The 25,813-nt window shown below is 38.3% G+C and overlaps 1 protein-coding gene across 3 annotated transcripts in view; it reads left to right on the plus strand.

The window, feature by feature from the left end:
* The window catches only part of rbm19 (RNA binding motif protein 19), a 246,526-nt gene that overhangs the window by 23,216 nt on the left and 197,497 nt on the right, over positions 1-25,813 (plus strand). For all 3 annotated transcript variants that reach the window (XM_072587340.1, XM_072587341.1, XM_072587342.1), the window contains exons 4-14: positions 5,298-5,336; positions 5,437-5,629; positions 6,333-6,580; positions 7,218-7,292; positions 7,773-7,851; positions 11,077-11,148; positions 11,302-11,505; positions 14,531-14,661; positions 20,258-20,379; positions 21,508-21,604; positions 24,014-24,124. In XM_072587340.1, the coding sequence (XP_072443441.1) occupies positions 5,298-5,336; positions 5,437-5,629; positions 6,333-6,580; positions 7,218-7,292; positions 7,773-7,851; positions 11,077-11,148; positions 11,302-11,505; positions 14,531-14,661; positions 20,258-20,379; positions 21,508-21,604; positions 24,014-24,124 (1,371 nt within the window). The remainder of the gene's footprint in view (positions 1-5,297; positions 5,337-5,436; positions 5,630-6,332; positions 6,581-7,217; positions 7,293-7,772; positions 7,852-11,076; positions 11,149-11,301; positions 11,506-14,530; positions 14,662-20,257; positions 20,380-21,507; positions 21,605-24,013; positions 24,125-25,813) is intronic.

The following is a 25,813-nucleotide window of genomic DNA, read 5'->3' on the forward strand; positions in this document are numbered from 1 at the left end:
CCATACCTTCCACCCTTCACCTTAAATTTATGTCCCCTTGTAACAGTCTGTTGTACCCGGGGAAAAAGTCTCTGACTGTATACTCTATCTATTCCCCTGATCATCTTATAAACCTCTATCAAGTCACCCCTCATCCTTTGCAGTTCCAATGAGAAAAGGCCTAGCACACTCAACCTATCATCGTACGACCTATTCTCCATTCCAGGCAACATCCTGGTAAATCTCCTCTGCACCCTCTCCAAAGCTTCCACATCTTTCCTAAAGTGAGGTGACCAGAACTGCACACAGTACTCCAAATGTGGCCATACCAAGGTCCTGTACAGCTGCAACATCACCTCACAACTCTTAAATTCAATCCCTCTGCTAATGAACGCTAATACACCATCGGCCTTCTTACAAGCTCTATCCACCTGAGTGGTAACTTTCAAAGATCTATGAACAGAGACCCCAAGATCCCTCTGCTCCTCCACCTTACTAAGAACCCTACCATTAACCCTATATTCCGCATTCTTATTTGTCCTTCCAAAGTGGACAACCTCACACTTGACAGGGTTGAACTCCATCTGCCACTCCTCAGCCCAGCTCTGCATCATATCTAAGTCCCTTTGCAGCCGACAACGGCCCTCCTCACTATCCACAATTCCACCAATCTTCTTATCGTCTGCAAATTTACTGACCCACCCTTCGACTCCCTCTTCCAAGTCATTAATAAACATTTGCAAACAGCAGATGACCCAGAACTGATCCCTGCGAAACTCCACTTGTAACTGTGCTCCAGGCTGTATATTTACCATCGACCACCACTCTCTGACTTCGACTGGTTAGCCAGTTCTCTATCCAACTGGCCAAATTTCCCACTATCCCATGCCTGCTGACATATCGTTTAAATGCTGCAATTATACTATCCTCCAGTACTTCCTCTGGCAGCTCGTTCCATACACGTACCATCCACTGCGTGAAAAAGTTGTCTCTTAGGTCTCTCTTATATTTTTCCCCACTCACCCCAAACCTATGCCCTCTAGTTCTAGACTGTCCCACCCCAGGGAAAAGACTTTGTCTATTTATCCTATCGATGCCCCTTATAATTTTGTAAACTGTATAAGGTCACGCCTCAGCCTTCGATGCTCCAGGGAAAACAGCCGCAGCCCGTTCAGCCTCTCTGTATAGCTCAAGTCCTCCAACCCTGGCAACATCCTTGTCAATATTTTCTGAACCTTTTCAAGTTTCACAATATCTTCCTGAAAGGAGGGAGACCAGAACTGCACGCAATATTCCAACAGTGGCCTAACCAATGTCCTGTACAGCTGCAACATAACCTCCCAACTCCTGTACTCAATACTCTGACCAATAAAGGAAAGCATACCAAATGCCTCCTTCACTGTCCTATCTACCTGTGACTCCATTTTTAAGGAGCTATGAACCTGCACTCCAAGGTCTCTTTGTTCAGCAACGCTCCTGAGGACCTTACCATTAAGTCCTGCTAAGATTTGCTTTCCCAAAATGCAGCACCTCACATTTATCTGAATTAAACTCCATCTGCCACTTCTCAGCCCATTGGCCCATCTGATCAAGATCCTGTTGTAATCTGAAGTAACCTACTTCATTATTCACTACACCTCCAATTTTGGTGTCATCTGCAAACTTACTAACTGTACCTCTTATGCTCATATTCCAAATCATATATATAAATGACAAAAAGTAGTGTACCGATCCTTGTGGCACTCCACTGGTCACAGACCAAGGAAGCATATGGTGAGGTCAGTGCAGGAGAGAGCGAGGGAAGAAATTGACATCACAGTGAATCTGCGTAGTCATTGCCTTTGTTGTTTGATTTCATGTATCGCTGGACATCAGAGTGCATGTGGGAAAATTAACGAACAGTGAAATTCACAATTAATCTTCAAGGAACCTGTTTGGGAGAGGTCACAACACTGAAACTTCCTGCTGATTACCAAGAATGTTCTCCCTTGGCTGATGACTCTGTGCTCCTCCTTATTGAACAACATTCAGGGGAAGCACTTGAAGGTGGGAAAGATGCAAAAGTTAGTCTGGGTGGGGGATTTCAATGTCCACCACCAAGAGTGACTCAGCAGCAGCACTAGTAATTGAGCTGGTTGAGGCCTAAAGGACAGAGCTGCTAGATTGGGTCAGTGGTAGGTGCTGAGGAAGCCAACAAGAGGGGGAAAAGAAATTGATCTCATCCCCTCCAATCAGACTGCCACACATGACTGTGTTCATGTCAGTAATGATAAAAGTGACCACTGCACAGTCCTTGTATAGACAAAATCCTGCCTTCATATCGAGAATGCTTTGCATCATGTTGCGTGGCACTAAACTGTGATAAATGGAACAGACCTAACAACTCAGGACTGCGCATCCATGCTGTGGGCCATCAGCACCAGCAGAATTATACTTCAGCGCAATCTGCAACCTCATGGCCTGGCATATACCCCACTCAACCATTGCCATCAAGTCAGGGGATCAGCGAAGAGTGTAGGAGGACATAAAAGATCAACTTGTCGAAGGGACAAAATATGATTATTCTGCAGTCCTGTTACATCTAGGTGTGAATTGTGGTGGCTAATCAAACAAGTGACTGGAGCATGAGGGTCCACTAGCATCCCGATCCTCAATAATGGTAGAGCTCAGCAAATCAGTACAAAAACCTTTGCAACAGCCTTCAGCCAGAAATGGTGAGCAGATGATCCATCTGGGGGGGGTGGGGGAAATAATTCCATATAGCACTGCTGCTTCACATTTCCAAGGACCTGAGTTCAATTCCAGCCTCAGGGTGACTGTTTGTGTGGAGTTTGAGTTTGCACATTCTCCCAGTGTCTGTGTGAGTTCTCTCCAGGTGCTCTGGTTTCCACCCACAGTCCAAAGATGTGTAGTTTAACTGAATTGGCCATGCTAATTTGCTTGTTGTGTTCAGGATGTGTAGGTTAGGTGCATTAGTCAGGGGAAATGTAAAGTAATAAGATAGGGGAATGGGTCTGGATGGGATATCCTTTGGAGGGTCAGTGTAGACTTGTTGGGCCATATGGCCTGTTGCCACTCTGTAAGGAATTTATGAATCTCTATCATAATATCTGCTCCCTGGCCCTAGACTCGTCCACAAAGGAAATATGCTTTTCACGTCCATTTGTCAAAACTGTTAAAGGATCTTTTATGCTTCAATCAAGTCACCCCTGACTTTTCTGAACTCCAGTGTAAATAAACCTTGACTGTTCACCCTTTTCCTCATAAGTTAACCTTCTAATTTCAGTTACCAACAATTGAGTTAATCTCCTTCAAACCACTTCCAAAGCATTTGCTTCCTTTCTTACATAAGGAGACCAAAACTGCACAGTAGTTGATGTAGTCTCACAAAGCTCTGTATAGCATTCTTTCTTTTATGTTTAATTCCTTTTGTAAGAAGGCAAGGCATTCCATCAGTCTGCTTAATTACTACTTGCATGTTCATACTAACCTCTTGTGACCTGCACACAAGAACACTGAGATATCTCTGAATCTTGGAATTCTGCAGTAATTCCCAATTTAAGTATTATGGGTCAAGTATTCGCTATCTGTATGTCCAAAAACTGAAAACCCCTAAAAATCAATGTTTTACTTTTAAAAAATGCCCTCACTGAACAGGCTGACCTGAATGGACCTGAACAGTTGTTAATTTTTGTCGTCAATTATTCATTTTAAATCTGAGAAATTTTTGCTTAGCAGAGGTTTTAAGGGTTATGGACCAAAGGCATGTATGTGCGGTACGGTGGCACAGTGGTGAGCACTGCTGCCTCACAGCGCCAGAGACCTGGGTTCAATTCCTGCCTCAGGCGACTGACTGTGTGGAGTTTGCACGTTCTCCCTGTGTCTGCGTGGGTTTCCTCCGGGTGCTCCGGTTTCCTCCCACAGTCCAAAGATGTGCAGGTCAGGTGAATTGGTCATGCTAAATTGCCCGTAGTGTTAGGTAAGGGGTAGATGTAGATGTAGGGGTATGGGTGGGTTACGCTTCGGCGGGGAGGTGTGGACTTGTTGGGCCGAAGGGCCTGTTTCCACACTGTAAGTAATCTAATCTAATCTAATGTGGAGTTAGACCACAGATCAGTCATGATCTCATTGAATTGTATATCAGGCTTGAGGGACTTAATGGCCTATATCTGTTCCTATGCTCCTGTGGACCAAAAAGACTGAAATTCCAATGTCCAGGATTATTTTTAAAAGGAGAAAACTTAGTGATAAAATTACAACAGTAAAGAGCTTAGGACAGTTATCAGTACCGACAAGACTACATACTGGCAGGATCAGCAATGGAAGCTGATAAAAATAAATTGAAATAAACAGTAACCTGTAAGATAAGTAAGCTTTCAGGTTTTCGTGAAGACCTGTAGCTCCGGTTGTGGATGAGGTAGTTGGTTAGCTCACTGAGCTGCTGGATTTTCGTACAGACATTGTTACCATGCTGGATAACACAATTAATTTTGCTTCTATGAAGCATTGTTGTTCTGCCTCACTTAGGTTTTGTGTGTTCTGATCCTTTGGGGTGTGTGTCACTTCTGGGTCTTCTCTGTGGCGGTTTGTTCACTAGGTCTATCTCTGTCTTTCTTGATGGCCTTTTTGGTTAAAGAACAGGCTTCCAAGAGCACTCTGGTGTGTCTCTGGTTAGCTTGTCCTCGAATGGTCTTGGTCTGTGTGTACAGAGATGAGGGAGAGTGGATCATGTCGTTTAGTTGCCAGTTGGTGTTTGTGAAGTTGGATGGCTAGTAGCCATTCTAGGTTAAGCTAACCAGAGACATGCCAGAGAATCCTTGGAGGCCTGGTTTTTCAACCAAAAATGCCATCAAGAAACACCGACCCAGTGTACAAACCAGTGCAGAGAAGACACCGAAGTGACACTCACCCTAACAGTCCAGACCACACAAAAACTAAGCAGGACAAAATATCAGCAGTTCAGCGAACTAACCAACTACCTCAGGTAAGTAAGCTGTATCTGAAAATCAATTGATCCTTTAGTTTCCAGATAAAGGATACTGTTATGAAAAATTCTTCTTGCCTAAGTGAACAACTTCATGTAGTTGTGTTTGATTGTTTAAAAACAATGTGCTAAATCTTTATCTCATGACTGTTGTAGTACTGTATTTCACAGTTGGTTGTTTTTAGCCTGGCCTCTTTTAAAGTTGAAATATCTATACTTAAATAGCCAATTAAATTAGGTTTTATGCTTTTTAACTCGTGGCTTACTTTATATAATCAGCTGTAAACTGAAATCAGAAATCACGTACTTCAGAGTTCGAAATTTTCTGTTACAGGATAAACAGAAGAAGCCTGTCATTGAAAACCTGGAGCACGTGAGTAGGAATTTTTAATTTGTTTGAATCCTTTTGATTTTTGATCAATATTGACTCATATATATCTCCTTTACTGGAAATGTGACTGTTTTTTCCAAAGCTGAAGGAAGATAATGAATTTGAGGAATTTCTGGCAGTACATCAGAACCGTTCCAATGTACCAACGTGGACTAATGATACTTTACCTGCAAAGAAAAAGGATGCCGCGCAGTTGGCTGATTACCTGAACTTTGATTCTGAAGATTCTGAAGAATGGAGTGAGGAGCAGGAGGACACTATTAAAGAACCAAAAAGTGAATACGTTACATATATTGCCTTATTCGTGTTCGATTCTTATAATTTGTAGTTTTATGGATTTTGCCTGCGAATATCTTTTTCAGCAAGTCATTGTTTTAAGTATCCACTTTTAAATTATTTTTGATTGAAAAGTTTCTTTTTAATGTCCTTATTTAAATTGTCATTCCCTGTTTTAACATCCCTTACTTCTTGGTCATGTTTTGCATCGTAATGCCTCTTTTATCGTTCCATATGATGCATCATCAACATTTCCCACTGATTGGGAAAATCGAGTGTACGTTGTGTCTGTGCTGCAATCAGAGTTTATTTTATGACAGTTCTGTGCTCAGATACTGAAGTCAACTTTGTGCTTACTGTTTGTTTCCAAAATTTGTCTGCTGTTTGAACTTGTACCCGTAGAAGAACTGTTGTGGACTTTTATTTCTTGCTGTAGAATTCTTTGCTGTACTGTACTTGTGCAGGCACAATTGTCTAGAAACTTGTACTTAGGTTTCTCGCTTGCAAAATATTTTAAAGAATTTATTTCTTTACTAAAGCTTTCTTTCCTTTGTTTTGCAAGTTACTATAGCTAGGAATACCTAGGCTGCATATGTATGGCACGAAGTTTCAACTTTTCTGGGCAAAGATTGATCGTGGTCTGAAAAGAAGTTGACAACTTGCATTGTTTAAACGTTTTTGAAAATATCTTTTCTCTTCTAGGCAAACAAAAGCAAACAGAAGAAAATGTTGCAATGAGAAATGAAGTATCTGACATGGATTACTTAAGATCAAAAATAGTGAAGGCTGAAGGCGAATCTGAAAGTGATGATGAATCGGAGGCAGATGAAGAAAATAATCTGAAATTATCCACTGAGGGAAGTAGCTTATTACATACAGACAGCAATTCTGAAAGTGGAGAAAAAAAGCAGGATAACAAACCAGCACAGAGGGAAAAAACACAACTGGAGGTTTGCAATCTTTTCCATTAGGTTTTGTTAGCATTTAGTGTTCTGAAAATGTATTTTTAAGAATCTATTTTTGTTCAGATGAGCTATTGCATTATCCAGAGTTCTTTTTTTCCATATCACTTGTTGGTCATCCTTGCATGTTTGTACATGTTGCCTTATTTTAACTGTAACCTAGATATTTGCACAATTGTAAATAACTCAAAAATAAATATTTTTAAAAATTCATTCATGATATGTGGGTGTCACTGGCCAGGCCAGCATTTATTACCTGTCCCTAATTGCCCAGAGGGCAGTTAAGTGACAACCATGTTGCTATGTGTTTGGAGTCGCATGTAGGCCAGACCAGATATGGACAGCGGTTTCCTTCCCTAAAGGATGTTAGTGAACCAAATGCTTTTAGCCGATTTGATTAGGAAGTCTTCACTATCTATTTGAAGGGACTCTGTTACAATTTCTTTTCAACGTCAGAATTATTTAGCAAGTACAAAGGGTTCTGGATTATTTGACGAACTTTAAGCATGTTTGATCTCATTATTATGCGGCAGTACAATGTGTTACTACTTTCAGACAAATGTAAGTATGTTGCAAAAATTAAGGAGGGCATTACTTGATTTCTCACTCTTTAATTTATTTTCAGAAAAAGAAACAACAAAATGAACCAACTACACCATTTACTTTGAAGCTGCGAGGGGCCCCCTTCAGTGTGAAAGAGGTACCAGTCTCTCTCAATTTGTACTTCCTATTGCATTCACATGGAACACTGCTTAATCTTTTTTATAGGAACAATGTTTATGTTTCAGATTCCAGTATTTACAATTCTTTGGTGTTTTTGTTTAGGAATTAAGCAATAGTGGGTAGAGGCTGATATCTCTATTGTGTTGCCAGGGATAAAATTCTTTTTAGATTTTGATTCATGGCAATGTAAGTAAATGTTGATATATTTACAGATTATGTGAACAAATTGTTCATCTAGTTAAAAGAAGCTGTTTTACTGCAGCCTGTAATGTTTATGATTTATATATGTATAAATATTTTTTATAACTGAGCATTCTTTAATTTTGATAAAATTTGAATCAGGAAGTTTAAATGTGAATTATTTAAACATTAGAATGAAATCTCGGCTGTTATTCCTGTATGTACAAGGACTCGGTGTTCTATATATTCATAAGCTGTACAAATCTTTTTTCCCCAGAAACAAATATGGGAATTCTTTGTTCCGATAAAACCTGTGGCTATCCGAATTGTCAAAAATGCAAATGGAAACGCAACAGGTTTGTAACCAAGTATTTTTGGATCAAGTATTTTGTTTGAGGAATGAAGGTGCATTTCTTAATCCCAGACTGATATACGTGGCATAAACATTTACTACTGAATATAACTTTTTGCATCATTAAGAATCTTACATGTTTCAATATTTGAGTTATGTATGAAATAGAATCGACAGTTTAGTTTGCACTTTAACATATTATTTTATAATGGTAAATTAATTTGTATTGTAGCATGTATATTATGTAGGATGGATCAAATTTCTGTCCAAGTCAAGAGAATTAATTTCTTTTTGTATGAATGGAATTTCACTGAATACTACAACAACAATAAAGTGAAGCGTATTCTGCAAGTTATGAAGAAAAATCTTGTTTTCTTTTATGATATCCTATTTTATGAGATTGAAAGCTAAGTTGCAACCAGTTGTGATCATAAATGATCTGCTCTTAATATGTCCATATATGTATGAATGGAAAGTGCGACTTTAGAATTAAAGCATTCATTCTACTACTTTGTTAGAATAGTCATTTTGCATCGGGCAGGTTGAGGATCCTAAGGCCACTTGTTTACTCTCTGCAATCTAATGTTTTATTCCCCCAGCCCAGTGAAGTGCATCTAGCACAAGATGTTTGCTTCCCTCCAGTCTAATCCTAAAAGTATTGCCTTGATGCATTGCTTTAGTTCTCTGGGAGCAGTTTTTGATATATCATCCAAATTAGTACACTTTTCTGGATCTATAATCCATTACTGTCAATGTTGTTACACCACCATCATCTTAAGGACGATTTGATGTCACAATTTACTGTTCAAGTTTGTTGACTTCACTTTCCATCCTAGCATTTGGTATATAACCAAGTGCCATCCTTTAAAACAGTGGCCCACAATCCTCCTCCTTTCTCATTTTGCTCTGCTTCTGACATTGTTGAGCACTTTATTTTCTTCTTCTTTTTCCTCCAATGCCCTTCTCCATCATATCTACTTAGTCCAGTCACTATGGGCTGGGTGTCACCAACCATTGCTAAGTGTCAATTTCAGTGAGTTTAACAGCAGGTTTCGGTCTATAAGCCCTAGTGAGTTTCCTCAAGCAATTTTATGCTGCCCATTATGTGTGCCTCTATAATGCCATGCTTGTATTTTCAAGCATACACCAAAGGTGCATGCCTCTATAATGCCACATCTGAGATGAGGAAAATTTCTTCTTTCAGGTTAGTGAATCTGTGGAATTCTTTTACCGCAGAGGGCTGTTGAGGCTGGGTCATTAAGTATTTTCAAGGACGAGATAAGACCGATTTTTAATCATTATGAGAATCAAGGTCTGTGGCGCAAAGCCATGAAAGTGGAGATGAGGATAACTAGATCAGCTGTGATCTCATTGAATGGTGGAGGAGACTTGATTGACTAAATGACCTACTTCTGCATGTATGTCTAATGGTCTTACAGAGCTTCTGGCATTTCCACCAACTGCATCAGCTGTGCACCAGGTCAAGTGTTGCTTGTCACAAAAATCCCTTCACAAAAAGTGTACTGAGAGGGAAGTGAAGTAGTAAAGCTTCTGAAGGCGTATAAGTGGCATTGGGATATTTTGTCGCAGATACAAGCGCATATTTGTAAATGTTTCATTGCATCATCACCTGTCTGACTGTAATTGTAAGTGCACCTATACCAATCTAGCCACATAGGCTACCTGTCGTTGGTGTTGTACCATCTCATAGACCTGTCTAAGAGCTATTCTTTCCTCAGTATTCAGTGTAGCATAATATCTTTTCATTTTTCAGTGTTGGATTGTGTATGCTAGAAAGCCTTCAAATGTTTGAATTATTTTTTGTCACTCGTGGGCTGTAGGGATCACTGGCTAGGTCAGTATTTATTGACCTTCCCTAATTGCCCAGTAGGCATTTAAGAGTCAACTATATTGTGTGGGTCTTGACCAAGTAAGGATGGTAGTTTCTTTCCTTAAAGGACATTAATAAACCAAATGGGTTTTCCTTGACAGTCAACATGGTTCCATTTTCACCAACGGACTTTTAGTTCCAGATTTTAAAAAATGAAATAAATACCACTATCCGCATGGCAAAATTCAAATCTAGCTCCCTTGATCTCTGGGTTAATAGTCTAGTGAAAGTACCACGAGACTATCATTTCCTCTAAACTTTTATTGAACAATTGTAAAAAGATAAAGCAAACAAAATTGCATTTACTTCTGAGAGCACACAGGACTGCTTGTCTTATGAACAGCAGCAAATGTAATATCAAAGATGTCATTGTACCTGCCTCATTTCTATTGATACCAGGTGTAAATTATATTTGTCCAGCTTATTGCGCTTGAGCCTAAGTACTCTGTTATGCTGAAAATGATAATCCTCCTTCACAATTTCTTAATCTTCCTTCTGAGAAGACTGCTACTGTCCCAGCTCTTCAGCCTTTGTCACATCCCCTTTGTGCTAGCTTCAGTTGTGCAGAGCATAGCATACTAAATTATATCGCACACTGTCTGAAGTGTACCCAGAGCTGCTGTCTCTGTCTTTCTCTTCCTCCCTCCTTTCCCACCCCTGCAATCCATCCAGATCAATCCAAACATAGGACGCTCATATTCGGGAGACTGACCATTTGCAACCGCCTCTAATACATGAATTACTTGCCTGTTGATGTGCCAGGCAGCAGTAGTTACAATGAAATGTATTGGAATGCTCTAAAGTGCCGCATTTCAGTGGAGCACTGTGTTTTAAGTTGGTTGGAGATGTGCCATGATGATGTGGTGAGGCTCATGTATTTACACTGCTAACCTCTCCAGACAGGGTGTGCAGGTTTCATTGCGCATAGAGCTTACCCTGAGAAATTAGCGACTGCTATCCAAGATAGCGGCCTATAGGATCATTTGGTAAGCTGGTGTTGTCAAGAACAGGTACTTGACTTGCATTGGGAATTGTCATCATCTAGTTTTTCCCTGCGACATGCGGAATAGGAAATTGGATGTCAGTTCAGCAAGATATAAATGCATGCAAATAGGCCTCTTGCTGCACACTATTGAGTTTCTTAATTTACCTTTCAAACCTTGGGTGTAAATTGGATTATTTTGAAACCTTGAACTACATTAGAAATACTGTATAATTTAAAGCTGTCAATTCAACATTAATATATTTTTCAAATGTTAATATTGAAGGTTGTACCTTCCTCATGATTGTCATTTAATCGTAAATTTGGTTTTATCTAATTGTGGGTTTATTTTGCAGGCTTTGTATTTGTTGATTTTGAGTCTGAGGGCGATCTTGAAAAGGCATTGCAAAGAAACAAAGACTACATGGGTAAGAAGTTTTACCTTTTGTCAAGTGTTGCCATTTACTGTGTAGTCCTTCCTTAAATAAGAGAGGGATAACTACTCAAGTTGTATTAACTGAAATAGAATGTGATTACTTTCTAAAATTTAACTTCAAAAATATTTTCTGCTTTGGTTAAAGGTGGAAGATATATTGAACTTTTTAGGCAGAACAATGCTCAAACAACTAAACCAGATAGAAAAAATATTGACCCAAAATGGCTAAGAAGGGAAAAGAAAGAAGATGAGGAGGAAGAGGATATCTCTGACTCAGGAAGATTGTTTGTTCGAAACTTATCTTATACGTCGACAGAAGAAGACTTAGAAAAAGTATTTTCGAAATATGGTAATTAGCTCATTTTTTTCCTACTGTGTTGTGATCAATTGCCTTTCTTGGAAAAAGTGAATTTTGTGTTTCCATATTTACAAAATGACTATTTATATAATGTCAGACAGGTTTGACACTGATCTTAGAAAGGTGCAGGTAGGTCCTTTGGTTCACTGAGCCTCTTCTGTCATGGTGATAGCTATGACAACTTGAACTTTTAAATATCAATTGCCTTCCCTTTCTTTTTATCTCCTGGTACTCTTACTTTCTAAGTGAGGATCTATCTCTCTTGCATTTGATTTTGCCTGTTGTCATTCTCATTCCCAATTGCGCAGCAAAGAAAATATTAATTTTCAGCCTGTTCTTTTAGAATAAAATGTGTTCCTTATCAACTGAACTTCCTCATACTGAATTTAAAGGTCTCAATCAGATTCTCAAAGTAATATAATTGCATACCTAATTTTGAAGATTGAATTATAGTTGCATAGGTCATAATTAATTCTAACAGTCCTTCCCAAGATTATTGCTAAGTGTGTTAGTTTTGTCAAACTGAAGCTTTCTGGACACCTGAGTCTGATGAGTGCCAGCAAGTCATCGCAAATCTTTGCAAGTCATTATCATGGACAATTTTTTTGTTTAATTTTTTTCTGCTATTTGAAAGTTTCAGCAATGTCTTGTTCTACTTTAGCAACCTTGTTCTTAAATTCATTTAGATTAAAAAAAACCAACTCAAAACAGTTTTAATTCTGCTGTCACCGTTAAGTGTTTGCAAGTAGTAGTAATGCAGGGAACATGTTGGTGTTAACTGATCAAAATTTAAGAAATTAGTGTTCTTACAGTTGACCTGCTGAGTGAAAACCAAAAGCTTCAACAGTATATGTCTCTCTTGAGCAATAGTAATTGTACTTTAAAGCGAGGAAGTGCTAAATACAGACTGTGTTTGTACTTTGTTTCAAAATTGTATTGTGGCACAGTTTTCCAGCTCTGCCTTGTTCATGAAGGAAGCATCAACGTTCTAAGGAAAGAGGCAGGACTGTACAACTTGAGTTTGAAATTAACAAAGGCTTGTAATTCGCTGACTCATCCACTATTTTGCTCACTCTTGAGTTAAGGAGTGACAATAGACTGAAATATAGAGGTACTAAGTCCTAAGTATTGTGTGAATAGTTAGCAATGCAACCTGGAAGTTAATAAATACTTTGCTTTATAACAAACATCTGAGATGGTTAAATATTTAGCAACAGGAATCAGAGGGAATAAAAAGCAGGCACTTGACAAGGTTTGAGTTAATTAAGGAGAACAAATGCAAACTTATAAAACACAGATTGTGCTTGACTGATTTGATTTTATTTTGACCTAGCAACAGAAAACATTTGATAAGGTATCACACATAAGTCTAGTTAATAAAACTTAAGTTTGTGAAAGTAGATGGTCAGTGTCCACTTGGAGAAAAGAATTGGGCAGAAAGACTGCTTGACATTATTAAGACTTGCATCATTCATCAATAACAATGATCCATGTGCAGAAGACAGCAAGTATATTTTTCAGAGTTAAGAATGATTGTAAGGTTCCCCAAGTTTCAGTGCTAGGACTAATGCTTTCTTTTTGGTATAAATACTTTTATAGTGAAGTACAGATTAAAGTTTCAAAATTTGTGAAATAAACTTGGAGTTGTTGTACACAGTGATGGTGATATTGTCTGCGACAGAACATAGCAGAATGGGCAAATAAGTGGCAAATAATGTAATGCAGTGGAATTTAATGCAACAATGTGAGAGGTCATGCATTTTGGCAGAAGGGATAGGAAGAGGAAATAGTGGCTTACAAGTACGTAAAGTCACTGTAATCTTACCAGACCAAATGGCTTTTCTGTCATGTGAGAGTGATGACTGATGGTGGTTTCATCTGAGGGTATCCATACGTTAGGAGAAGGGAGAGGTTGAGAAGGAGTGTTCTAACAGCTGGTGCAGGAATTGAACCCGTGCTGTTGTGATATCACATAAGCGCATATGGGCAAAGGCACTTGGGGTTCATGTGCATTAGCCCTTGAAGGAAACAGGGTATATTGAGACATCAATTAACAATGTGCATCAGAATTGAAGACTTCATAAGTTCAGGTATTTGAATATAAAAGCAGGAAATCGTGTTGAATGTTTCACGGTGATCTGGTTAGACCACTAATTGCAACATTTTTGATCCCAGCATTTTATGAATTATGTAATGGTCCTTGATAGATTAGAGGATATTTACCAGAATGGTTTCGGGGTGAGAGATTTTTGCCGCAATGTTAAACTGAGGCTGCAGTTTTTCATCTTGGACAAAGAAGACTGAGGGAGATTTTTTAGAGGTGCACAGAATTATGACTGGTTTTGATAAAGTAGACAAAGAAAGCTATTTCCAATAGCTTATGGTACAAGGATAATGGAACAAAGAATTAGGGTACTGGAAAAAAGGTGCAGCAGGGATGTGAGGAAGAATGTTATTAATGGTGAGCAGTGATGCCTTGACACGCAGGAGGATAGTGGCGGTAGAAACACTGATCTCAAATAGAAGTTGAATAAGCTTTTGCATGAATTATATTTGTTGGGTTCTGGTTGTAGGAGTTGCAGGAATGTGACTGACTGGATTGTTGTGCAGATGTCATGGACTCTAAAAGCCTGCAAGGCCTCCTCTTGTGCTATAACAACATCCCAACTTCAAAGAAACCTAAACTGGTAGAAGTTTGAAGTAAAGGTTAAAGTGCAAAAAGTGCACATTGCCAAGATAAATTGAAAGTGAAACCTTTATAATTGACTGCAATTCTGATGGAAATGTTTGTGGAAACTTAGATCTTTCATAAATGCCAGCAACTCTAGCTATTGTCTAAAGTTGGTAAGTGTACTTCATAATGTATAAACAATTTTTTAAACATTGCAGTGAATGTATTTGATTTAAAATTGATTTTCAAAGGTCAGAAGAATTAAATCAGTTTCTATTAGAAACAATTGTCATTTATTTTATTTATATTAATTTGGAACAATGCATTTATTTTGAATTCTAACAGGACCATTAGCGGAGATTCATTTTCCTATAGACAGCCTAACCAAGAAACCAAAAGGCTTTGCATTCATCACGTACATGATGCCTGAACATGCTGTGAAGGCCTTTGCTGAATTAGATGGGGAAGTATTTCAGGTAAGGTTTAGTAATTCTACGTAAAATTCCTGATTCAAAAACAATTATGTTTGAATTTCAAAATCAATAATGTACTTATAACTTACTTATACTATGAGGTATACCTTTCACAGCTTTGTGGTGACAGATTTAGAATTTGAGAGATTTTTGGAATGTGAGCGATGTCTGTAGAACTCTAGTTCTGTAGAAAGTTGTACCTTTGGTTTTAGCCATCACTGAGTCATGTAAGCCATTACTTCTGAGGGGAGTCAAGATGTTACAATACTTTGCCTTTACTATAATGTATCAGTTCTTTTATTAATTACTTACAGTTTTCCAGTTTTAATTTGCAGCTTTGAACAGTATAATGCTGGAAGAGTCCTTTGGCCCACCAGGTCAATGACAAATTTCTCGAGCTAATGTTTTGGCTTCATTTTATAAATAAATGGAAGTCATTGCCAGTTTTTTTTTATAAACCACATCAATCTAGATTATTCCATGTTGTTATGACCTTGGAGAGGAGGCTAATTAATGTAAAAACTGAGGTCACTTGGGGAAATAAATAAAACTTCCCAGAAAAAAAGTTCAGAAAAATGTAGTCCAAGAGATCGCACTGATCCTGATGTTGTTGAATTCCCTTTCAACCTAATTTAACTGTCCATAGGGCTGGAGTTGTATTCTTTGACCACCTTGAGGCCCACTTTTACAGACCAGACACAAGTTTTATAATATCCTGCCCTCGGTTTTCCCCCCAGCTCCAAACTTATTCAATATGTCAAGCAAATAATGTTTGTGAGCCTTTCAACTCCCACTCTCTCAACTGCACTTAAGTATTAATGCTTTAGGGCTCCTTTGTAGCCCCTCTCAGCTGCCCTGCAATACGATTTCACAAATATTCCCATTTCTTCAGCTCCAGGACAGCTTCTAATTCTAACACTAATTCTTAACTGCCTACTAATTTCTAGAACATTTCTGAGTTTGTTCTGAAGTCATCCAATTGTTCTTGACTCCTTACTGAGTCCTTGAGCGCAGAACCTATGTGCTTCAATTGCCTTTCCAGCAGTCTAGATAACTGTTGCACTCAGGGAATGTAAATTTAATGGAAACTAGTTAAAATCGAATCAGTATCTCTCTTTCTCCCATACTTAATGACCTTCACCCCTGCCTGTTTTCTTTGAACTCCTGTTCAGTAACCTCAAAACTATCCTGAGTGATCTGTTGAAAATGATGCAATGTGCCTTATCCCATCTCTGGGCAGTCTTGAATGTTGCTGACAATGACTCTTGTAACTGATTGTGCTCTAAATGCTACATATCACACAGTACTGGCTTGTTCAGTACAAAACAAATGTATATCACCAGAGGATTTCGTCACAATATGCTCATGCTATGAATTTAGAACTGCTGTGAATTTTCTTCAGTGCCACAAATTCTCCAGAACCTCATCCCTATAACAATACTTGACATCTAAGTGAAATAATGACTTCCAGAGGAAATGGTAGATGTAAGTTTAGTTACAACATTTAAGAGACATTGACTGGATGAGTTGGACCGAAGTGACTGTTTCCATGCAGTATGATTCTATGACTATAGCACTAATACTTTGAATTGGGAGAGAAATGAAGAATTGTATAAGGTTTTTATTCCAAAGTTGTCGATTTGTAACACTTTATAGAGGAGGAGATGGAAATTTTCTTTCTAAGTGAATTTCTAACTTGTATATTCAGTTTTCTAAAGGTGGTAGATTTTTTCTCATAATGCATGTTTGTGTGCATAGAAGGTAATTTTGCAAACGTGCAGAGTGGAATCTTATAGGGGCCTGTCTTGACATCAAAATCAATTTGCTGCGTTTTATACTTCCGTTCCAGGCAGTGAGGCAAGGTTCTTGGTCAGCAGTGGCATGTTGCTTATTAAGGTGGATTATTGTTTGATAACAACCTTATGGACTACAGACTTTGCCTCAATAACATGCGGATTTCTATTGTATCATTTGCTAGAAGCAAATTGGACACACGATTCTTGACATAAAAGTCACAGTGGCGACTTTGGCTCACTGCTTCCTCTATGTTGAACTCCAGCCACTACTATATTGAGGTGCAATATTGGCACCAGCCCTCATGCATCATGACATTGACATCTTGTAGCCTGCACTTGCTGACACCTAGGAGCATAGTGACTATACATAGTCACGGCAAAATCTTTGAAACAAATTGAAATGAAGAATGATAACCTAAGAACCCTTTTTTTAAAAAAAAGTATATACTTGAAGAGAGAAATGTTTTAAATATAAATCATTTTTAAAACATGAACTGAGTATGTGCAGTTGGAATTTGTCATTGGATGGTTGGTGTCAGCAGGCTCCTTCTAGCCTCTAAGAACCTCTGGCACAGCTGTGCTGTATTTTACGCTTCTGCACTTCAGTGCTTACTTTGGGATGCAATGGCAACAACCTTGTAATACAGCATCAAGGACACTTTGGACAAGGATGCTCAGAGTCATGCAAGCAACCCATGTACTGGGCCGGACTTGGACTCCAGGTGAACAGCTGGATCCTAATGTTCATTCACTTTGTATCTGCCTATATGCTTAGAGCATCCTTTTTTTTTGCACTCTGCCCCTTAGCCAGAGGTGCCACATTCACAGTACTGCTGTATTTCTGTCCCTATTTACAGGGACACAAGATCAGGAGGCTGTCCACAGTCAAGGGAGGTAGTCTTCAGTCAGCTGGGCCCAGCACAGTAAACCAAGGATAACTGCCAATGTAGTTCAATGACATGGTTAGTAAACCACTTCAGATGAGCAGAATCTGGATCCTCTCCTCATGAGGGTGGGCATCCCACCGCGTCTTGACTCTAGCTGATGGCTATTTTCCTCCTTGTGAGGCAGATATTGTGGAGGATGCAAGTAGGTGGCACAGTTGGTATCTTTGTTGCAGTGGTGGGGCTGTCCTCAACAAGTGAGTAGGCAGCGCAGATGTAACTTGGGGTTAGTGGTGTCGGGAATTGGGGTATGTGACAGCAAATGAGGGAAGATGTTGCATGCAATAGTGCGAGTGGTGGAGCATAAGCCTTGGGTGTAATTGCAGATATAGTGAATGTAAGATATCAGAGAGAAATGACACTTAGACTAGCAGAGTGTAATTGACTTTCTTCCTACTTTGCTATTTGTACCTCCAGACAACTGAGACTGTACGGACCCAGTGGCAATCTCAGACCAGGCTGGCAGGGCCTGTAATGCTGCTGGGGGAAGAGGATGTCCACCAGGACCTCCAAGTGCCTATTTGCAAAGCAGGATGTCAAGTTTCCTTTCATTTCTGAACCCAGGGCAAATATCAGCAACTGTGCTGGGCAACTATAGTCTAACATGCTTATCTGGGTGCCTAGTGACCTTTTAAAGGTGGCAACCTCACTGGATTGCTCTTCATTTTGGGATATTGTGGTAGTCATGAGTTCTTCCAGATACGAAAAGAGGTACATTAGGGCTTGAATCGAATGAATAATATGCCATGAGGGTGGGATAGGTAGTTAATGAAGGAAGAAAATCCACTTGGCCTTTGGGAGTGAAGCCTTCCATAAAACTTGAAGAAATTGTTTTTTTTTGGCGTTAAGATTCAGTTCGCAGTTATTCATATGCAAAAACACACAAATCAATTTTGAATGGGTTGTGCTGCACATTTTTGCACATTCTTTCTTGATCCTGAACTTGAGGAAAAGTAGCATAACAATTTTAAAAGTAAAGCTTTGAAGAAAATGATTCAAAGTAGAGTATCTGTACTGTTGTCTCTGCTATAATGCAATAGTTCTGTTCTTGTGTGATCTTGCGTTATCAGAAAGTCACGCAGTAGCCGCGCCATTTAAACTAATTGGGTCGGAAGTGTATTAAAGTCAATATGGGTATGGAAAGTTTGTGTTCCACACAACTATCTAAATTTTTCAACTGTGTCAAAGCCAATTCGTATTGAAGAACCATGTGTTAGAGCAGAACTGACTGTATTTGAAAGGACTGCATTTAAGTGTGCAACTGATCAAAATCGCCAGACGGTGGCAGTCACGAACTAATCTGTCTTGTTGAACCTTCAAGAATTATTGCTGAACTCTTTATCTTAGATTGCCAATAGATTTTAAAATGCTCAAATGCTGGAAATTTTAAAATATAATTTTAAGTTCTAAAAACAAATAGTGACTGTTAACTTTCAAAATTACTAAAGGTGGGCTAATGTTTGTTTCTGACTTGAAGATAAGCTCTTAAGTCTTCTGTTTCCTCTGTTCACATTTCATTTATTTTTGATGACGTCACTGTTTGTGTTTTTTCACTCTACTATTCACCTTTCATTCCACACCCTCCCCTACCCCCAACCACATATTTGAAGTTAAAGCATGACAAATCCATTACCCTGAAGTCCAGAAAATGTTAGTTTGCTTGAAAAAGGATTTTAACCTGTGGATTTTAACCAGTTGGGAAATTAAGTCTTCAGGATAAAACACACTTGAGCTGCCTTCAGCTTGTGCAGCTAGGACCACTGTGTAAGTATTGACTAGAGTTGAGTACAAAAAGTGTTTCTATACAAAGTGATGAGTTTATCTGCATATCTCCATTCCAAATTTGCTTGAGTAATCATTATTACACATATCACAAAAATGTCTGCCTCAGTGGGTTAATTTGGTTGAGCGTGTTTCTTTTTCCCCTCTCTACCCCAGCGAAGGTAGACAGTGAATTATTAAAAGACTGTTGAACATGGCTTTCAGCCTTCCTGACCACCGGACTTGTGTCATATCAGATTGCTGCTGAAGGGCTTTTGCCCAAAACGTCGATTCTCCTCCTCTGATGCTGCCTGACCTACTGTGCTTTTCTAGCACCACACTCTCAACTCTAATCTCCAGCATCTGCAGCACTCATTTATGCCTGTGTGCCATACCACGCCTATTGTGACCACTCATGATGTAAATTGAAATCAGTAGAAGATGAGTTAAATAAACAGCCTAGTTTGGTGCACATTTTATTTGGTAAATGCAATATTCACTAAACAATTTTCACTCATGGAAATCTACTAAAGAGGATGGAGCAGTTGGATTGTTATTTCAGCTTGATCTTGACTGATTCATAATCAATTAAATTTTTTCCGATAATCTTCATTTCAGTAAACCATATTGAATACTTAAGGCAAAGTTGTTATTTCAGGAGACAAAGAATTCTCAAATTGTTCCTTTTATTTCTGCTATTAATGTTGAAGGATTGGAGATTGTTCAAAAAGTTATTTGCATGCTTTAAATTGATATACACAGAATCCTAACTTGTAAACATTTGTGATGTTGACTCACTAATACTCAATGGTAAAGTTAAATACAAATATGAAAAATCAGCAAGGGGATGTTCATTTCAATGTATTGCACCTAGTTAAAGTTATTCATAGGTTTTTAATTGCTTCACTGTGCTGTGCAACCTTTGTGCATTTTAAAACCCTTTAACCACTAAACAAGTTGGACATAGTTACTTAATGCATAAACATGAAACTTAATTTCTAAGATAAATTATTTTTCATGCTGCACGTGAGTGTGCAGGAACAGTTTGAAATTGTCAAAAAGAGTGGATAAATGCACAATTGCCTTTTACCTATACAGGGCAGGATGATGCACATTTTACCATCTACAATAAAAAAAGAGAAGACTGAAGACAGTGAAACATCAGGCCTCTCTACTTACAAGAGAAACAAAGCAGCGAAAGACAAGGCCAGCAGTAGCAGGTTGGAATACAATGCATGGAATGCACAGATTAATGTGATGACAGTCAATTAATAAATACATTTTGTGATTGGTTTTAAAACCTTTGCATCTGAAATACTTCTATGTCGAGGGTTTTTCTTCATGGGTGTTTGCTTTCAATTGAGCAACCAAATGTTGTAATATGTAACTTTTAATTTAGACTTCATGAAATGCCGAGATCCTGATATTTGCATGTGACACATTTTTTTAAAGACTAAATATTTGAAATGTAACATAACCTGACTAAATGCCATTGTAAACATGAGTCTGCATATATTGATTGCAGTGGTCTAGCACCAAAATGTTATTTGACAATCTTAGCCTTAGACTCACCTCCTAAATAGTGGAAATCAGTCCTGTTTGGAAGTTAAATAGTCAGCTGAAACAAAATTGACTTTTCCTCCTACATTGAAGAAGTTGGCCACCATTCCTCCTAAGCCTGCTGACATATACTGGCCAGCCCCATTATCCTCCACTTGCTTGAGGGTGTTTCCCCTCAGCACTCAGAATTGACAAATGTATCTCAGCCATTGAACTGAAATTGTGGAATCCTATCTCTCTCTCTCTTAAAGCAGAAAATGTAAAGTCAGAACATTCTATCTTAAACGTAGACAACGATAAAAATGATAGTGTTTGCTGTAGGAAACCTGTATCAATGAAATTTTGTTTTAAAAATTGATCTTTAGCCCCATTAAACAAGTAGGACATCAATCAGGTTTAATTGGAAGCATACTAGCTTTTGGAGCACCGCTCCCTCATTCTTAAGGAGCGGTGCTCCGAAAACTAGTGTACTTCCAATTAAACCTGTTGGACTATAACCTGGTGTTGTGTGATTTTGAATTTTATACACCCCAGTCCAACATCGGCAACTCCAAATCAGGAAATCCGTATAATCAACTCAGCTCATTTTCTCTCCAATGAACTGAGAGCAATGCTTGCCCACTGAACAAGCATATATGGAATGCATCATTCTGAGTGGAGCTGTTCACACTTATATCTGAGCTGAAGTAGAAGCGTGCACAACCTCCATTTTTGGGGAGAAGCAGGATCCTTCAGCAGTGAAGTTAATCCATTTCGATGTAGAATATGACTATCCTTGTATTTTTCAGCTCACATAATTGGAATACTTTATTTATGGGAACGAATGCTGTTGCTGATACAATAGCAGCAAAATATAATGCTACAAAAAGCCAAGTGCTAGATCACGTAAGTGTTTTTTATTTGGATTGCACAAATAGTTTTATCCAAAATATTTATGCTATATGTATTATGATAAACCAATGAATGCCTTGTCTTGAGGTAAAATTTATGAGAGCCCACCTCTCGCAGCAAAATAACTACAACTTGGAACTTCCACTTAAAGCACTGTGCACGATTCACAGGTGAAAAATCTACATTATCTGGTTTGAATCCTTATCCCTTAATGTTACATGCTAGCAAAACTGTCAGTCTCAAATTGGAAATTATGAATTTTGCTTGGACGTTTTTTGGGAGTGAGGTTTATGCTTCTGTTGCTTTATCTGTGATGTTTATCCTCCCTTCTCTCCTGAATGGCTCTGATTTGAAGGTTATGTCTTCTTGTCCAAGATATCCACAGTGCAGAAATTATTTCTCTTTATTTAACTTTTCTGTTCTTTCCAAAATCCTAAGACCCTCAACAAAATCTCCTCAACCTTTCATATTCCAGGTATCACAACCCTAATTGATATGATCTCTCCTTTGCAGCTTAACTTTGGAGATCTGGTAACATTTTGGTGAATCTGAGCAGCATTCTTCCCACAGCTCCCCTTGGATGTGATAGCCAAGAAATACACCGTCTCCAGATGTGCTCTAACATGAGCTTTGAACAGTTATAATGTATTTTCCTCCCTTTTATATTCTAATCCTTTTATTTATTAAAGATTACATTAGTGTTTTGTATTGGCTATATTATAATCTAAAATTTCTTTTGGAGCTGTTATATTTGTAGCTTCTCATCATTTTAAAAACAACTTGTATATATTTATTTTGGTCCAAAATGGATGATTTTTCTACTTCAGTTTTGAAATTCATCTGCCCCATATTTACTCATTCAGTTAACATGTTAATATCTCTTTGTATTTCTATGCTTCTGTCCACACTGCTTATTGTGCTGTCAATGTTTGTGTCAGTGGCAAAATTGGATATTGGCTTTCTCATGTGTTATTAATGTCATTAATGAATATAGTGTAAGGCCCCAGCAAAGGTCCTTGTGGGTCATCACTGGTGACTTCCTTGCCACTTCTACCTTTTTTTTTAAAATGCCTTTAGGTTGTTCATTCACACAATTTGGAAATTATTGGTAATGCAGCAATGGCTATCTGTTCCCTTTGCACTTGATGATGTGGTGAGTCATTGTTTTGAACTGCTGTAGTTTATGTGGTGATGGTGCTCCTATGATGGTATGATGTAGGGACACCAATATGTTCAGCCAGTGATGATGAACAAATAGTGGCATTTTCCCAGACTGAATGAGATCTGACTTAAAAGAGGAATTTTGAAAATGGGAATGCTGATACCTCCTTATCTCCCTGTTTTACTACCTAAACAATCATCTGACCAGATTAATAATTTGCCTTCCACTCCAGGTATTTTAATTTTAGCTGACTGTCTATGAATTTTATTAATTGCCTTCTGAAGTCCACATAAACTACATCCAGAAACATTTCCTTGTCTGCTATTTCAAGTGCTTCCTCAAAAAAATTGTTTAGGTTCTAAGACATGACCTATCCTTCACAAATGTATTTTGTTTCTCTAACCAGTTTAAATTTTTCTAAATGTTTAATCACAAATTGTAGATTCCAACAGCTTTTTGCCAACAGCTAATAAACTAAAAGGTTCGTCCCTCATCTCATAATAGTCAATAAACCTGGAAAGACAATAGGTCATAAGTAGATCTGCAGCTAAATTCAACTGAAGTATTTTTTGTTATATTTTAGGTTTGACTTAATTGCTGAATTTATCACCATTCTCCATTTTTTTTTCCTCACAACTGTCCAGCTTCCTTATTCTTGATCAGATGATCTCATACATAAAGTATTTTTAGGAGTGTTTTGGTCCTGTTTGTTATATGGTCTCCTGAACTCTGGGCCATGAGTCCAGAATTATCTGGCCTGGGGCACAATGCTGTGACCAACAAGTTATCTAGCTGCAAAGATTCACCAGCTATATTCTGATACAATATATAACACCTCTTTGGGATCAGTCCCTCTCTCTGTCTTGCATAAATGGGTGCAAATTCAGTCATGGTATATTGGAAACTGAAAAATTTTTTTTTTTTGCAAAAGAACTTGCCATCTGGTGTTCTTATGCGATGACATTCGCAGGAGAGGATTTGTGATGTTATTGCTTAATAAAACTGAAATAATAATCGACACTGGGTCATTCAAAATTTTGATTGCCAGCAAATGCAATACAAGTTGATGTAGGATTAAGTAGCATTTTTCAATCAAAACTTGAGTAGAGTGAATTAAAATCTGTATTTCAATCACTTCATAGTATTGGTGTCTTCTTCTGAGGAAGTGGTTTTCAAAAATGTGCAGAACACTTTCACAGATATAAACTCAACTAGTTGATATTTGCTTTGATGTTTTAAAGGAAGGAAAAGGCAGTGTTGCAGTCCGTATGGCCCTGGGTGAGACGGAGATAGTGCAAGAGACCAGGCAGTTCTTGATAGATAATGGAGTTAGGTTGGACTCTTTCAGTCAGGTAAGACAATCCAAATAAATACAGCTGACACTTCAGATGAGTGTTAATAACTTTGTTGATTAATGCATTATCAGGAACATTAATGTATTTTTTGCACTGTTGCTGAAGCGTGAAGCATGTGGTAATTAATCTTTTGTCCAGTAGCTCGAACATGTTTTCCATCAAACATAGTCTCAGAAAAAAAGCACAAGAAATTCCAATCAGTACTTCAGTTCAATATTTAACAGTATCCTTTTTGTGGAAAAGGAGCATTGACTGACAATACGTTTTAAAAATCCGGAGAATGTGTAAATACTTCTGACAATTTATTGTTTGTTTTTTGCTTATTTCTGATATTCAAAATTAATACAAAATAACTTAATTAATCGAGCTTTTTTTCTCTGCGGTTGTTCTCTCTAATGTGAGATCAAACTTTACTCCCAGAAAATAAGTGTTAGTAAAGAAAAGCACAATGTAATTTTGGATTATTCCTAACTTAATTTTGGGGAGGCACGGTGGTACAGTGGTTAGCAGTGCTGCCTCTCAAGGCCAGGGACCTGAGTTCGATTCCAACCTTAGGTGACTGTCTGTCTGTGTGGAGTTCGCACATTCTCCCCGTGTCTGCGTGGGTTTCCTCCACAATCCAAAGATGTGCAAGTCAGGTGAATTGCCCATACTAAATTGCTCATAGTGTTAGGTGCATTAGTCAGGGGTAAATGTGGGGGATGGGTTACTCTTCGGAGGGTCGATATGGACTTGTTGGGCCGAAGGGCCTGTTTCCATGCTGTAGGGCATCTAATTTAATCTAATCTAATCTAATATTAGGGAGTCCTGATAGAAATTCGCACCGTTTTTTATAATTAGCAATATTGAATACAAAAGTGAATAGGTAGGTTTGTCACTTAGTAGTCCAGATATTGAATGCTGCTGAAAATGGAGACATGTTGCTGAAGCTTTTCATCCTGTATTTGTGAGCACAAACTCAAGAATGCCAAGTTTCAACCAATCACAACAGAACATACTGTAGGAGAAAAAGGTGCTAATTGGTTGGTTACCTCTGATTGGCAAGAACATTGTATTGGTGAACAATAGGCTCAAAAGATACAATCCTTTGAATATATTCCTTCATGGCAAACAGGTCCCTGTGCATGAATTTGTCATTTTTAACATGTGTTAATGAGCCACATTATGAGTTTGGCTGATCGTCAGTTGGTTGTTAATGTAACTATTAATGTGCTGTGAATACTTGGTTCACCAACTGCTACTCAATCATGGAATCCCATCTGGCAACAAATATTTTTTTGTGTTTTACAACTGTAGGGATTCTATAATTCTATGGACTAGCTGACTATGACCTTGTACTCTGCCTATTACATGTTTTTATATGATTCATTTAGCCAATAGTTGTAATGTATGCCTGTGTACCTGGCATGGTACCATCATTGAACTATGTGAAAAGCTGAACATCATCTTAGACTGATCACAGCATCCTGTCAGTGGAAAATATCACTCCAGTCACTGTGCATAGTGGCAGCATGGAATAGCTTGCTTAATTTGTTTTTTACGTTATTAAAATATTTTGTTCTACCAGCATATTTTGGGGTAGACAAGACACTTTATTGGAATAAGAGTTGGAACTTTGGTGTATGTGCTAAGTTCCACAACCTGCAGTGAACAGTATTCAGTTAGGATTGCTGCTGTCCTACAGCA

The sequence above is a fragment of the Chiloscyllium punctatum genome, chromosome 17 (genome assembly GCF_047496795.1).
Source record: "Chiloscyllium punctatum isolate Juve2018m chromosome 17, sChiPun1.3, whole genome shotgun sequence".
Lineage (NCBI taxonomy): Eukaryota > Metazoa > Chordata > Chondrichthyes > Orectolobiformes > Hemiscylliidae > Chiloscyllium > Chiloscyllium punctatum.